The sequence below is a fragment of the Hyperolius riggenbachi genome, chromosome 1, assembly GCF_040937935.1.
Source record: "Hyperolius riggenbachi isolate aHypRig1 chromosome 1, aHypRig1.pri, whole genome shotgun sequence".
Lineage (NCBI taxonomy): Eukaryota > Metazoa > Chordata > Amphibia > Anura > Hyperoliidae > Hyperolius > Hyperolius riggenbachi.
In genome coordinates, this window is record NC_090646.1 from 79,136,766 (window position 1) to 79,152,168 (window position 15,403).

At 45.8% G+C, this 15,403-nt stretch overlaps 1 protein-coding gene across 7 annotated transcripts in view; it reads right to left on the reverse strand.

The window, feature by feature from the left end:
• Positions 1-15,403, reverse strand: part of CTBP1 (C-terminal binding protein 1) — a 664,453-nt gene that overhangs the window by 171,180 nt on the left and 477,870 nt on the right. Inside the window, exon 1 of one of the 7 annotated variants that reach the window (XM_068275663.1) lies at positions 1,480-1,516. The exons of the other annotated variants lie outside the window; for them this stretch is intronic. Coding sequence (XP_068131764.1) covers positions 1,480-1,501 — 22 coding nt within the window. The 5' untranslated portion in view covers positions 1,502-1,516. Of the gene's footprint in view, positions 1-1,479; positions 1,517-15,403 lie in introns of those variants that run through there. 7 annotated transcript variants of the gene reach the window in all.

Consider the following 15,403-nt stretch of genomic DNA (forward strand, 5'->3'; position numbering starts at 1 on the left):
TCCCCCAATATTCATTTATAGATTTAGTCAGTGTTTGCCCATTGTAAAATCTTCTCTCCCTGATTTACATTCTGACATTTATTACTGGTGGCGACATCTTTAGTCCTGCCTGGTGATCTCTGCTGAATGTTTGTTACTGAGAGTTCTATGTACAGAGGGAGATACTGTATGCTTGGCAGTTGGAAAAGAGAGGATAGGCCCAGTGCACACCAAAACCGCTAGCAGATCCACAAACCGCTAGCGGTTTTGGGTGTGGATGACAGAGTTTAGTCCCTGTGCCCACCGGGCGGATCTTGATGCGATCCGCCGGCCGCATCTGCCTCAGCATCCGCATGGCTAATGCGGATTTTCAGGCGGATGCAGCCGGCGGATCCGCCCATAGGGATACATTAGCCATGTGGATTTTCAGGCGGATGCGGCCGGCGGATCCGCACAGTGTGCACTGGGCCTTAACTGTCCAGATGCTACCACCTGCTTGCCCATCGCTAGATCTCCGCATACACTGGCCGAGAACAGATGCGAACAGACCCAATGCAGTGATTTTTCTGGATGCGCCGCATTGACACGCTAACGGAACAGAGCGACACAGATGGGAAACTGAGGACTGGTTCCACAGATCAGTTTTCCATCTGTGTCAGTGTGAATCGGCCCTAAAGCATGTGTACAAACAAGCATGTGTAACCCATCTTCCCTATTGGGTGACTGGTCTCTCCCGTGTGTGTAGATCAGCATACAAAGGACTTCTGTAAATGGCACATGGATGTTACGCAAGACATTTATAACCAAATTCATGTTTTACAAGCCTGGGTTGTTCCTTTGTAGACATTCATTTGCATTTCCCCTCAGAAGAGGAAGTGAGCCGGCCACAGGCTGAGCAACACCAGCAGAACTCCGCAGAGAAGTCTGCAAATATCCACCATGTACAAAGAAGGGCTTTTCTTAACTCTCCATAAGGGCCCATTCACACTACAGCGTTTTGCCGGTGGTTTCGGCAAAACGCTCAAGCGCTGGCGCTTTTTAAAGCGCTAGTGCAATAATACGCTTTGTTCTCACTTGGGAGATTTGCCAGGCGATTAACGCAAAATCGGCAAATGCGTAGCTTGCACCATTTTCAGGCGATTTCCCTGCGATCGCGTTTAGTGCTATAGAAGCACATCGCCAAAAAAAAAAAAAAAAAAAAAAAAAGCTGCACTGTCCAGTAATTTTTCCACGTTAATCTTGGAAAAAAAAAATCACTCCAGCAAAACACTGGCGTTTCGCGCTTTTAGGTGTGAATGGGGCCTAAAGGTTTCCTTATATTCTTTTGAAGGAACCCTGAAATTAGAGGAATATGGAAGCAATTTGTGACTTGCTATTCATAAATGCTGGTTACCTTGTGCTGCGCTGATCCCCGAAGGCATTACACAGTGTGTATTTATAAAAGTGCCAGTCAGCTTAAAGTGTACCAAAGATCACCGTATTACAAAAAACGCCACTTACCCAGGGCTTCCTCCCATCGCATAAACACGCAAGTCCCACGCTGTCCTCCCGTGGGGTCTGCTGTTCAGCCGCGATCAGTCCTGGTATCTTGTTCAGCCATACGTAGTCTGGGTCTCGCGCGCATGCACAGTAGGCCCGGACTGATGTCACTGAGCAAGATACCGGGGCTGATCGTCACACTTCAGTCAAAAAACACCTGATCTGCTGCATGCTTGTTCAGGGTCCATGGCTAAAAATATTACAAGGAGCGTATCAGCAGGAAAGTCAAGCAACTGGTATTGCTTAAAAGGAAATGCATACGGCAGCCTCCTTATCACTTCACCTCGGTTCATTTTAATAAACATGCCCACTGGGTCCCTCATCCCAACAGCTACACTCAGCAGCTTAACGACTGAAGCCGGCAAGGCCGTGCGATCGGCACCTCACACAGGTCACTTTCACCTCATAAAAAGGAAATGAGGAGTGTATCCTCAATTCCTCTCATGACTGGTTTCCTGCCAGTGGAAAAGAGTTTGCGTTTCACTGAAAAATATACCTTTAACATACAGCTTCCTGCTGATCTGCAGGGGAAACATTACAAAAGCGGAAAAAAAGTGAAGTCGGCGACCTAAAACAAAGTTTTAACTTATTTCCTTCCAAGATAGGCTGTTGGCGTGGTCAGCTGACTACAATAATGCAGTACAGTGAACTGTAAGCCAGAGGCTGCAATCAAAAGAAACAATCAGGCCCAAATAATGGCCGTTGACTGAGGCCTAATCGCACCCCCAAGGTTGGGGAAAAAGAAAAAAAAAAAAAACGCAACATCTCCAGGCTCCCTGCAGTACAGATAGCAGATCTCCCAGTAGAACCGCCACCCTCCTCTGCCTATTCTATCACTTCACTCGCTACATTACACACTGCAATTCTCTCCACAGGAAGTCAGAGATGAAGAAGTTTATTATGTGGCGCTATACAACTTTTTAGTACTCAGAGTACATTTGTTTTGTACTGTAGCTCCCATACAATCATTCTAGCACTCCATACAAGCCTTGTCTGCAGGGCCTTCAATACGTTTTGCTTGGTAATTTATTTTGTGATAATGAGCAGTCTTAGGCCCCACCTACACGATACGATTCTTTGTAAGATTCTATTTACGATCCGATTAAACCCGACATGTCAGATCGGGATTCAATTCGATTTGCCATTGTTTTGCAATGGCGAATCGAATCCCGATCGGACATGTCGGGTTTAATCGGATCGTAAATAGAATCGTACAAAGAATCGTATCGTGTAGATGGGGCTTAAAGCCCTATTTACACATACAATTTTTTTGTCCAATTCAATTCATTGATTTGATTCAATCCAACAGTTTTGTATCAGATAGGTGTGAACCAAGCTATAGAAAACTCATACAAAACTGATGCCAACTGTCAAAAACTGACAGCCGATGCTCGGGACCAAAGTAAGATACTCACCTGAAGAGAGGGAAGCCTCAGGATTCTATTGAGGCTTCCCTTGGTGGTCTGATGCCCCCAATAGCAGAGTGCTGCCCCTCTCCACATCAGGGCCACGTAGCTCCTCTTCTCGCAGTAGACATGCAAGCGCGGCTGCGCATGCGCAGTACCATGGAGTCCGCGGCTCTAGCTTACTGGGCGTGTGTGCGGCTACACTGCAGGAGGAGGAGCTGCACGGCCACAATATAGATAGGGACAATGACTTGACGATAATCTTCTGGGGGCAACGCTTACTGACCGGGACATCAGAGCGCTGAGGGAAGCCTCAATAGGATCCTGAGCCTTCGCTCTCTTTAGGCAAGCATCTCAATTTGTACCACAGCTTCGGCTCGGGTACTCTAAACATTTCACCTAGCGGGTTGTTTTCACCTTATGGAGGGGAATTTTCACATTTCAGCGCTTCTCCCATTCATTCCCCAATAACTTTATCACTACATATCACAACAAAATGATCTATACCTTGTTTTTTCCACCACCAATTAGGCTTTCTTTGGATGGTACATTATGCTAAGATTTAATTCTAAAAAACATTTTAATGGGAATAAGAAAAAAAATATAATCTCTCAGTTTTCGGCAGTTATAGTTTTGAAATAAAACATTCTACTGTGGATAAAAGCCACACATTTTGGTTGCCCATTTGTCCCGGTTATTGCAACGTTTAAATTATAGCCCTAGTACCATGTATGGTGAAAATATTTTAATTAAAAATAAAAAGGTGCATTTTTTCAGTTTTACATCCAACCCTAATTACAGGCCCATACATAATCTTACTAATTTTTTTAAGTGTGAAAGTGTGGATGTTTTGATGTTTGTTAATCACACAAAAATGGCTGAATGGATTTGAATGAAATTTGGCACACACACAGTACATTACCTGTAACAACATTTAGGATACTTTTTATTCCCATAACCAAAATGTGGGCGGAGACAAATACAAATTTCACTGGGAAAATGTAAACTGCAGCCATTCTTACACTGTTATTGGCAGGGTTCTCAAATTGGTCAATGGGTGGACTGAGATTAATATTCAGAAAAGTGGGTGGAGCCTACAAAAGCCAATCAAAATTCACCTATTGATTTTCAAGGGGTATAATTCATTGATGCCATTCTTGCACTGTTAATGGCACAAGCCTAAACCTGCTACAGATGGTCATTGGGTGACGGGTTCAAATTCAGAAAAGGGGGTGAAGCCACAGCCTATCAGATTGGTTTCATTTCAATGCAAATTGATGCCAAAAACCACAAAGCTCACAAACTAGGTCATTGAGTAATTGTGTGTGAGGGTTAGTAAAAGTTGGCAGAGCCAACACCAGCCAAATACATACCTGGGCAACACCGGGCCATCAGCTACTTTAATATACCCTCTTGACATACATCTATATCATATATAAAAAAGTGAGTGAGTGAGTGAGTGTGTGTGTCTCGAAAACGGCTTGACCGATTAAAACGAAACTTGGTATGCAGGTCCCTTACTACCTGAGATGATATGTTCTGGGGGTCTCGCGCCTCCCCTACACACATGGGCGGAGCTACAAACAGCAAATCAGATTTCACCCATTCATGTCAATGGAAAAGGCGGCCATTCTCACAGTAATCAAGCCACAGTCCCCACAGTTGGCACAGTTGGTCACTCGGTGACCGAGATTACAAGTCCAGCCATTGTTAGACTGTCAATTGCAGGGTTCTCAAACTTGGCACACTTGGTCACTGGGTGAATGAGATTAAGATTCAGGAAAGTGGATGGAGCCTACAACAGTCAAAATTCACCTATTGGTTTTCAAGGGGAATATTTAAACTGCTGCCATTCTTAAACTGTTAAAGGGGAACTTCAGCCTAAACATACTGTCATCAAAATACATTAGTTATGTTAATTAGAATAGATAAGTAATATAATCTCTTACCCACCCCATTTTAAAAGAACAGGCAAATGTTTGTGATTCATGGGGGCTGCCATCTTTGTCATGGGGGCAGCCATCTTTTTGGTTGAAAGGAGGTGACAGGGAGCAGGAGACAGTTCCAACTGTCCTGTGTCCTGATAACCCCTCCCAGCTGCACCCGCGGCCGCTAGGCTTCAAATGTCAAATTCAAAATGTAAAAAAAAAAATGCACCAAAACAGCAGAACGAGAACAACACCAGAAATCCCATCATGCTTTGCACAGCATTAGGGGAAAAATGCCCAGGCAGTTTTTTTCTGTGCAGCTAAAAATGAGGCTTGTATAAAGAGAAAAAAAAAGTTCTGATGCTGTGAAACAGTTAAAGAAACACCAAGCCTTTCCAGTGCTGCTGAGTAAATTTTTAGTCTGGAGGTTCACTTTAATGGCAGAGGCTTCAAACTTGTTACAGTTGGTCATTGGGTGACGGGGGTTAAAATTCACTAAAGGGGCGGGGCCACAAACAGCCAATCAGATGTATTTGCTGCATAAACTACTTCCATTCACACATTTTTGATGCCAGAAACCCGAAAGCTCACAAACTTGGTCATTAAGAGACTGTCTCAATATAAACTGCAGCCATGCTTACATTGTTGTGGTAGGATTCTCAAACTTTGCACAGTTGGTCACTGGGTGGCTGGATTTAATATTCAGGAAAATGGGTGGCGCTTACAACAGCCAATCAAAATTCACCTGTCGATTTTCAAGGGAAATATTTAAATTGCTGCCATTCTCACACTGTTAATAGCAGATGCTTCAAACCTGGTACAGTTGTTCATTAGGTGCCTGGGGTTCATTTTAAGAAAGGGGCAAAGCCGCAAACAGCCAATCAGATTTGATTCATTTCAATGGAAATATACAAATGATTGATACCATTGACCCCAAAGCTCATAAACTTGGTAATTGAGTGACTATATGTCAAGGTTAGAAAAAGTGGGCAGCACCAACAACTACATTTTTTACATGGAAAAATATAAACTGCAACCATTCTTACACTGTTAATGGAAAGGTTCCCAAACTTGACAGTTGGTCACTGGGTGACTGGGATTAATATTCCGGAAAGTGGGTGGAGCCTACTACAGCCAATCAAAATTCACCTATTGATTTCCAAGCGGAATATTGAAACTGCTGCCATTCTTACACGGTTAATGAGAGAGGCCTCAAACCTGCTACAGTCAGTCATTAAGTGACAGGGGCTCAAATTCACTAAAGGGGCAGAGCCACAAACAGCCAATCAGATTTCTTTGCTGGATAAACTGCTTCCATTCGCACAATTTTGATGCCAGGAACTCGAAAGCTCACAAACTGTCATTGAGTGACTGTGTGTCGAGGTTACAAAAACTGGGTGGAGTCAAAAACAGATTTCCCTGGGGAAATATAAACTGAGAACCCTGCCATTAATCGAGAAAGGCTACAAACTTTGCACAGTTGGTTACTGTGTGACTGGGATTACCGGAATATTCAGAAAAGTGGGTGAAGCCTAAAAAAGCCAATCATTCACCTGTTGATTTTCAAGAGGAGTATTATAATTGCTGCCATTCTTGCACTGTTATTGGCACAAGCCTCAAACCTGGTACAGTTGGTCATTGGGTGACTGGGGTTCAAATTCAGAAAAGGGGCGGAGCCACAAACAGCCAATCACATTTGTTTTTGATGCCAAGGAACCGAAAGCTCTAACTTGGTCATTGAGTGACTGTGTCCAGGTTACAAAAAGTGAGGAGAGCCAAAAATTTCACTGGGAAAATATAAACTGCAGGCCTTCTTACACTGTTAATGGGAGAGGGTTCTCAAACTTTGCCCAGATGGTCACTGGGTGACGGAGATTAATATTCAGTGGCGCCTATTATAGCTGATCAAAATTCACCTGTTGATTTTCAAGGGGAATATTTAAATTGCTGCCTTTCTTACACGGTTAGGCCCAGTGCACACCAAAAACCTAGCAGATCTGCAAGACGCTAGAGGTTTTTTAAGCAGATTTCAGAGCGATGCTAGGCATGTTTAGAGACGTTTTCTAAACATGCCTAGAGTTTTTTTGGAGCGTTTTTGTATAGCAGACTTCAAATTTTGTTACAGTAAAGCTATTACTGAACAGCTTCTGTAACAAAAACACCTGGAAAACTGCTCTGATCTGGCATTTTTCAGAGCGGTTTGAGCTTTTCCTATACTTACATTGAGACAGAAACGCATCTGTAAACCGCAAAAATGCTGCAGGACCCACGTTTGCGGTTTGCTAAAAACCTCAAACTGCTGGTGTGCACCACCTCATTGAAATACATTAGACAAGCATTTTCACAGGCAGAAGCAGTTTGGAAAAAAGGTACAAAAACCGCTCTGTGTGCACCAGGCCTTAACAGCAGATGCCTCAAACCTGCTATAGTTGGTCATTGGATGACTGGGGTCCAAACGCTGGAGAGGGGCGGAGTCACAAACTTTTTTTTTTTTTTTTTTTTATCATGTAGCGAGCCGAGGGCTCGCTACATGATAGCCGCTGCTCAGCGGCATCCCCCCGCCCGCTTCGATCGCCTTCGGCGATCACCGATCAGGAAATCCCGTTCAAAGAACGGGATTTCCTGGAGGGCTTCCCCCGTCGCCATGGCGACGGGGCGGGATGACGTCACCGACGTCAGCGACGTCGGGACGTCATTGGGAGACCCGATCCACCCCTCGGCGCTGCCTGGCACTGATTGGCCAGGCAGCGCTCGGGGTCTGGGGGGGGGCGCGCGCTGCACCGGATAGCGGCGATCGGGCGCGCGGCGGCGGCGATCGGGGTGCTGGCGCAGCTAGCAAAGTGCTAGCTGCGTCCAGCAAAAAAAAAAAAATTTAAGTAAATCGGCCCAGCAGGGCCTGAGCGGCACCCTCCGGCGGCTTACCCCATGTGACACACGGGATTACCGCCAAGGAGGTTAATAGGATTTAATTTCCATGGGAATATACAATTTATTGATGCCAAAGCTCACAAACTTGGTAATTGAGTGTTTGCGTGTTAGGGATAGAAAAAGTGGGTGGAGCCGACACCAGCCAAATACATTCCCGGGCAACGCCGGGTCATCAGCTAGTATTAAAATATTTTTAGTCGCTGAAGTCTTCAGGTGTAATTTTACCATTTGGCTACAGGGGCCTCACGTCCCAGCGACTACAGCAGCACCTGCCACGGATGTGAGACTCCCGTCTGCGTGGCAGTAACAGTTAAACAGAAGATGAAAAATCATCTCCTAAGAGAAAGCTCGAGAGAAAAAGTGAATGAAATAAGTGCCAGAGTCCCATAAGCAATTCACTTTTTCTCCTAGGTGATATTTTCAGAACTGATCAATAAAACACCTTTCAACCACCAGCCAGCAAGAAAATACTCAGCATCATTTTACTGGTACCTGCTTTTTGGAACAGTTTCAATTGCAGAGTTCTGAAAAGTTGTAAATGATCTCCTAGGTAAGAGAAATCTCAGGAGAAAACAACGAATTGCATATGGGCCACAGTGTATAGCAAAGTCCCCCACATCGTCATTTCTCTACAAGTGTATTAGGATTACTGTTTCCCATGGAAAAGGATACCTTTATACACAAATGCAAATAACTACACAACGGTTAAATACAAATAAAAAGTATGTTTTGTACCTAAAGAGAAGGCGGCACAGCAGGTCTCCAGCACTGGGGTAATGTGGCCATTTCAGGTACAAAATTTAATGAACTCAGCATGTACGGGACTGTGGGGCCTGTGTGGTCTCTGAGGCTCATTCAGTGACATCTGTGGGTAATTTGTGTGAAAACATAAGCACTGCTGCGGGCAATGAGCAGAGCCATGTAGGTAGGGGAGGAATGGCAGCATTCACTCTCACTGCGTTCAGGGGAAACGCTACATGGCTTGTCAAGATCCAGCATTCACCTTTCTGACTAAGGATTGCAGGTCCTGCTTGTTCTCCCACAGTCTGCACTGCAATAACTGGCATCTCTCACCGGCCGCACTGCAATAACCGGCATCTCCCACCGGCCGCACTGCAATAACCGGCATCTCCCACCGGCCGCACTGCAGTAACCGCCATCTCCCACAAGCCGCACTGCAGTAACCGCCATCTCCCACAAGCCGCACTGCAGTAACCGCCATCTCCCACAAGCCGCACTGCAGTAACCGCCATCTCCCACAGGCCGCACTGCAGTAACCGCCATCTCCCACAGGCCGCACTGCAGTAACCGGCATCTCCCACAGGCCGCACTGCAGTAACCGGCATCTCCCACAGGCCGCACTGCAGTAACCGGCATCTCCCACAGGCCGCACTGCAGTAACCGCCATCTCCCACAAGCCGCACTGCAGTAACCGCCATCTCCCACAGGCCGCACTGCAGTAACCGCCATCTCCCACAGGCCGCACTGCAATAACCGGCATTTCCCACAAGCCGCACTGCATAACCGGCATCTCCCACAGGCCACACTGCAGTAACCGCCATCTCCCACAAGCCGCACTGCAGTAACCGCCATCTCCCACAGGCCACACTGCAATAACCGCCATCCCCCACAGGCCGCACTGCAATAACCGCCATCCCCCACAGGCCGCACTGCAATAACCGCCATCTCCCACAGGCCGCACTGCAATAACCGCCATCTCCCACAGGCCGCACTGCAATAACCGCCATCTCCCACAGGCCGCACTGCAATAACCGCCATCCCCCACAGGCCGCACTGCAATAACCGCCATCTCCCACAGGCCGCACTGCAATAACCGCCATCTCCCACAGGCCGCACTGCAATAACCGCCATCTCCCACAGGCCGCACTGCAGTAACCGCCATCTCCCACAGGCCGCACTGCAGTAACCGGCATCTCCCACAGGCCGCACTGCAGTAACCGCCATCTCCCACAAGCCGCACTGCAGTAACCGCCATCTCCCACAGGCCGCACTGCAATAACCGGCATTTCCCACAAGCTGCACTGCATAACCGGCATCTCCCACAGGCCGCACTGCAGTAACCGCCATCTCCCACAGGCCACACTGCAATAACCGCCATCTCCCACAGGCCGCACTGCAATAACCGCCATCCCCCACAGGCCGCACTGCAATAACCGCCATCTCCCACAGGCCGCACTGCAATAACCGCCATCTCCCACAGGCCGCACTGCAATAACCGCCATCTCCCACAGGCCGCACTGCAATAACCGCCATCCCCCACAGGCCGCACTGCAATAACCGCCATCTCCCACAGGCCGCACTGCAATAACCGCCATCTCCCACAGACCGCACTGCAATAACCGCCATCTCCCACCGGCTAAACTGCAATAACCAGCATCTCAAAGCTTCTTGAGTGATGTGTAATATGTGCAGAGCTTTCTGTTGGTAGCATCTGATGGCTGCTGCGACTATAAATTTGTGGGTTTTTTTAATTAAATATTTTTATATTTCCTCTCCCTCTCTGAACCCCCCCCCTCCCCCCGAGAGCCAATCATTGTGATAGTCTCTCAAAGGGATCAGCCTACGAGAGGCGATCATCCTCAGTGTCACGCAAGGGGACAGCTCCGTGTTTGGAGCTGTCCCCGTACAGCGCTCCAGGAGATCGCAGCGCAGTACATGTAAACGGCTGTTTTCAGCCATTACACAGCCTGTCAGCTGTGATCGCGGCTAGCAGGCTGAACGCTGAGCTCCAATCCCAGTCACGGAAGGGAACAATCGCGCGCGCTCCCTGTAAATCCTTGCCCACCGCTAAACGCCTTCCAGTGTTAGGCGGTCCTGCCACCTTCCGGACACCTATCGGCGCTCGGGAAAGTGTTAAAGGGAATCTGAAGTGAAAATAAACTTATGGTATAATGAACTGTATGTGTAGTACAGCTAAGAGATAGAACATTAGTAGCACAGATATTATGGTTTCTAGTACGGGAAGAGTTAAAATGCTGGTTTGTGTGAAACTGGCCTCACAAGTGTACATTATAGCTGGCTTTGTGGCAGGAAGGGGTTAGGGGCATGGTAGTGTGTGTACTCCCTCAGTGGGGACACAGAAAACAGGAAACCCCAATTATCTCTATCCCTCATCAGCACCACCCAACACTGCAATACAGCACGAGTTCCTAATCACAGGCCATAACCTCACACATTATGCAGGATCATATACTGCCACAGAAATGGCTTTATATCTCTTCTATAACTTCATGTAGAGCAGCTTTAAGTGCATTTGTTTGACAATGACCCTACCCAGCTATTTGTAAATCAATTAAAACCCATGGGATAATTCTTGACATTCACACCTGGTTTATGTGAGATCACAAAGTGTGGGGTTACCTCCTCAATCAGGCAAGCTTCCCCACACATCCTGTCTCACTTCTTACCACCTGTCACACCACCCCCCTGCCAGCACTGGGGAGGGTGCTATACTGCTCAGCACACCAATGTTCATTATAACCTGCAGATGGATTCATCAGTGTTATGTTATATACTTCAATTCTCTCTTCCGCTTTGCTTGAATAGTAACTGTATGTCCATAACTAATCCTCCATAGGAATTGGCATCCCAGATTCTTATTTTGGCTTGAAAGCGTTAGGGCTTATTCACATTAGGGGCAATTACAGGGTGTTTTTATTTTGTTTTTTAGCACTGGTGATTGTATAAGTCGCCTTCAAAGTGGTAGTACAATGTTAACTTATGTGAGTGTTCTCACATAAGCAATGAGCTTTCTATGCAATCGCAGCTCCTGCACCATTTCAGAGCGATTGCGATTCAATAGAAAGGATAGGAAATTCGCTAAGCGTTTGAAAAGCTTCCCGAGAGCTTTCAATGAATAAATACATTGTATTAATTTCCGGGGCAAAGAGTTCATGCGCCGTACTGTCACGCCGGCCGTCGTGATGACGCGAGGCGGCCAGCGTGGTGACGTCAGCCATGACGTTTGAGGAAGAGGAGCCCGACACTCGGGGCCAGTGTCGCCGGCCAGCCATTTCTGCGGAGACCATGGGAGAAGAGCCAGGACGCCGGCATGTGACCTCCAGCCCTACACTGGGCTGCAGAAAGCAACAGGTGAGTACCATTTTCTATTCTATTTTGAGCTCTGGAGTCCCTTTAATTTGTTCACTGTATTCGCCGTTATAACCTCGTCTTATATCAAGTGTTGTATACTCTGTATTGTTATACTTTGTATGCTACTGTACAGCACCATGGAAGATGCTGGCACTATAGAAATAAAAAATGTTTGACTCTCTCCTATGGAGAGAGAAGTCTCTGCATCCCATAGAGCAGAGTTCCCCAACCCAGTCCTCAAGGCCCACCAACACTGCATGGCTTGCAGGAAACCACAAACATGCACTGGTGAGGTAATTCATATCTCTCTGCAAAGCTGATCATCTACCTCTGTGGATTTCCACAAAACCTGCACTGTTGGTGGGCCTTGAGGACCGGGTTGGGGAACACTCCTAGAATCTACCAGATTGCCCTCGGTGACCTTTGGGGATCCTCAGAAGGCAATAGAAGCACTTGTGTTCTTGAGTGCTTCCAAAAGACTGGCAGCTCTGCACTGTGTATGCACAAGAAGGTAAATATGGCAGCCTTCATATTCTTCTCACTTCAGTTCCCCTTTAAAGTGGACCCAAATTAAAAATACAAGATTTCAGAAATAAAATCTATTTTCAAAATTATAATAAATGCCTTTTTTCAGCTGCATGATAAATATTTTACATTTATTGGAGGAACCCCTCCCCTTCCTTTCATATTTCCAGGACAAAATCCGGCAAACTGGTGGAGCAGGAGGTGTCCAGCAAAGGAGGAATTGCTAATGGCTGCCACCTGTATAAGCCAAGTTATGAAAAGAGAAGAGTGAAAAGCATGCATCTGTCGACCCTCATACTACAGGTAGGTGGTAACATTCCTCAGTGATTGGTCAATCATAATTTAAAAAGTGTTTACCAGGAGTTATACTTTTAGCCATTGACCCTGAACAAGCATATGCAGATCAGGTGATTCTGACATCGTCAGATCTGACATACAGCATGCGTGTTTCTGGTGTTATTCAGACACTATCACAACCAAATGGACTAGCAGCGCTGCCAGGCAACCGGCATTATTTAAACATATGGCAGCCTCACATTAACTGAACAGCTGCCAAAGCTTGACTACCGAAAGAACTTTCTTGCTATAAAAACCTGGTTAAGCCATTCCCCAGTAGTCGTCAGCGAATACTGTAGTAAAAGAATTGTTAAAGGGGAACTGAAGAGAGGTATATGGAGGCTGCCATGTTTATTTCCTTTTAAGCAATACCAGTTGCCTGGCAGCCCTGCTGATCCTCTGCCTCTAATACTATTAGCTATAGCCCCTGAACAAGCATGCAGCAGATCAGGTGTTTCACACTTTAAAGTCAGATCTGACAAGACTAGCTGCATGCTGGTTTCTGGTGTTAGTCGGATACTACTGCAGAGAAATAAACCAGCAGGGCTGCCAGGCAACTAGTATTGTTAAAAAGGAAATAAATATGGCAGCCTCTGTATACCGCTTACTTCAGTTCCCCTTTAAGGGCATGATTTTCATTAGTGGACCACCAAGACCAATTGGTGGCCCTTCCTTTTAACAGTCCAGTGTCAAGGCCTTCTATGGTCATGGCAAGCACTAGGTCTGGATAGATGAACTGCAGAAATGGAAGAACTAAAGTCACAGCAGCTACCACAAGGTCCGGATGCCAGGTGCCTTAAAAAGGAATGCCAGTGAAAATAACGTAATAAAGTGCTTCATTTGTACAATAAATGTATAAATGATTTAGTCAGTGTTTGCCAGTTGTAAAATCTTTCCTCTCCCCAATTTACATTCAGACTTCTCAAATGGTGACATTTTTTACTGCTGGCAAGTGATGCCAGTGGAAGGAGATGCTGCTTGCTTTTTTGGCAGTTGGAAACAGCTGTAAACAGCTGTTATTTCACACAATGAAACAAGGCTCCCACAGTGTGGTGTCTGAACCATGGTCCTGACATCACACTGTGGGAGGGGTTTCACCACAATATCAGCCATACAGAGCCCCTGATCGGTTTGAGAAAAGGAATAGAATTCTCATGGGAACGGAGGTATCAGCTACTGAATTTGGGATAAAGTTCAGTTCTTGGTTATGGTTTCTCTAACTCCAGTGACTGGAAGGTTCGATTTACTTTTATAAAATTGAATCCTAAGCACAGACACTGCATAACGGAGCACAGAAACCACCTACCTTCCCACTGCACAACTCTCTGCAATACCCTACAATGTGCAAGAGAGAAAAAGAATTCTTAGGCCTGAAGGTAACTTTGCTTCTGAAATGTCATAAGTGAATTATTGTTCATCATGTTGTGCTTTACTAGAACTAAAAATAGAGACATGCCTACAGCCCTTCACCATGCTGCCTCTAAAGCAGGAGAGGAGATGGATGTTCCTGTGCTAAGCTAGTGTCATCATCAATTACTGGTCAGGTGTGGAGTAAATCGCTGATGTGACTCCAGCTACGAGAGGCGCACATCGCTTAAAGAGAAACTCCAACCTAGAATTGAACTTTATCCCAATCAGTAGCCGATACCCCTTTTACATGAGAAATATAATTTTCACAAACAGACCATCAGGGGGCACTGTATGACTGATTTTGTGCTGAAACCCCTCCCACAAGAAGCTCTGAGTACCGCGGTACTCTGGGCAAACTGCCACAATGTAACAATGTTCACAGACAGGAATTAGCTGTTTACAGCTGTCTCTAACAGCCAAAACAGCTAGCAGCAGCTACATAACCTGCCCACAGTAAAAATGTCACCATGTAATAAATGTCAGAATGTAAATCGGGGAGAGGAAAGATTTTACAGTGGGCAAACACTGACTAAATCATTTATACATAATTATGGTAAAAAATGAAGCACTTCTTTTACTACATTATTTTCACTGGAGTTCCTCTTTAAGGGGGAACTGTACTAAAACCAACAAAATTGCTTATTTACAATATTAATTTATAGATGATTTAGTCAGTGTTTCCCCATTGTAAAATCTTCCCTCTCCCCGATTTACCTTCTGAAATGTATCACTGGTGGTGACATCTTTAGTTCTGTCAGGTGATCTGTACGGAATGTTTGTTACTGAGAGCTCTATGCACAGAGGGAGATGCTGATTGCTTGGCAGTTGGAAAAAGCAGTTAGTTCCCACAATGCAACAAGGTTCACAGACAGGAGGCAGCTGTCAGAACTATAGTCATGACATCACACTGTGGGAGGAGTTTCACCACAATATCAGCCATACAGAACCCCCTGATGACCTATATAAGAAAAGGGGTAAAGATTTATCACGGGAATGAAGTTCAATGCTGGGTTAAAGTTCCCCTTTAAAGTTGAAGAACTCCATGTAGTTCCACCGAGTTGGCCAGTGAAACGGAACATTAAAAATACTATATGTACACAGTGTATTGCACTGCTCCAGATCTGCCAAAACAACATTATATGGGTTAAGTTAAATCTTAAATCTAACAAGACTTGTTTGCCACACCCTCAAAAGATAACCTTCATGTATATGTACCGTATATTCCGGCGTATAAGACGA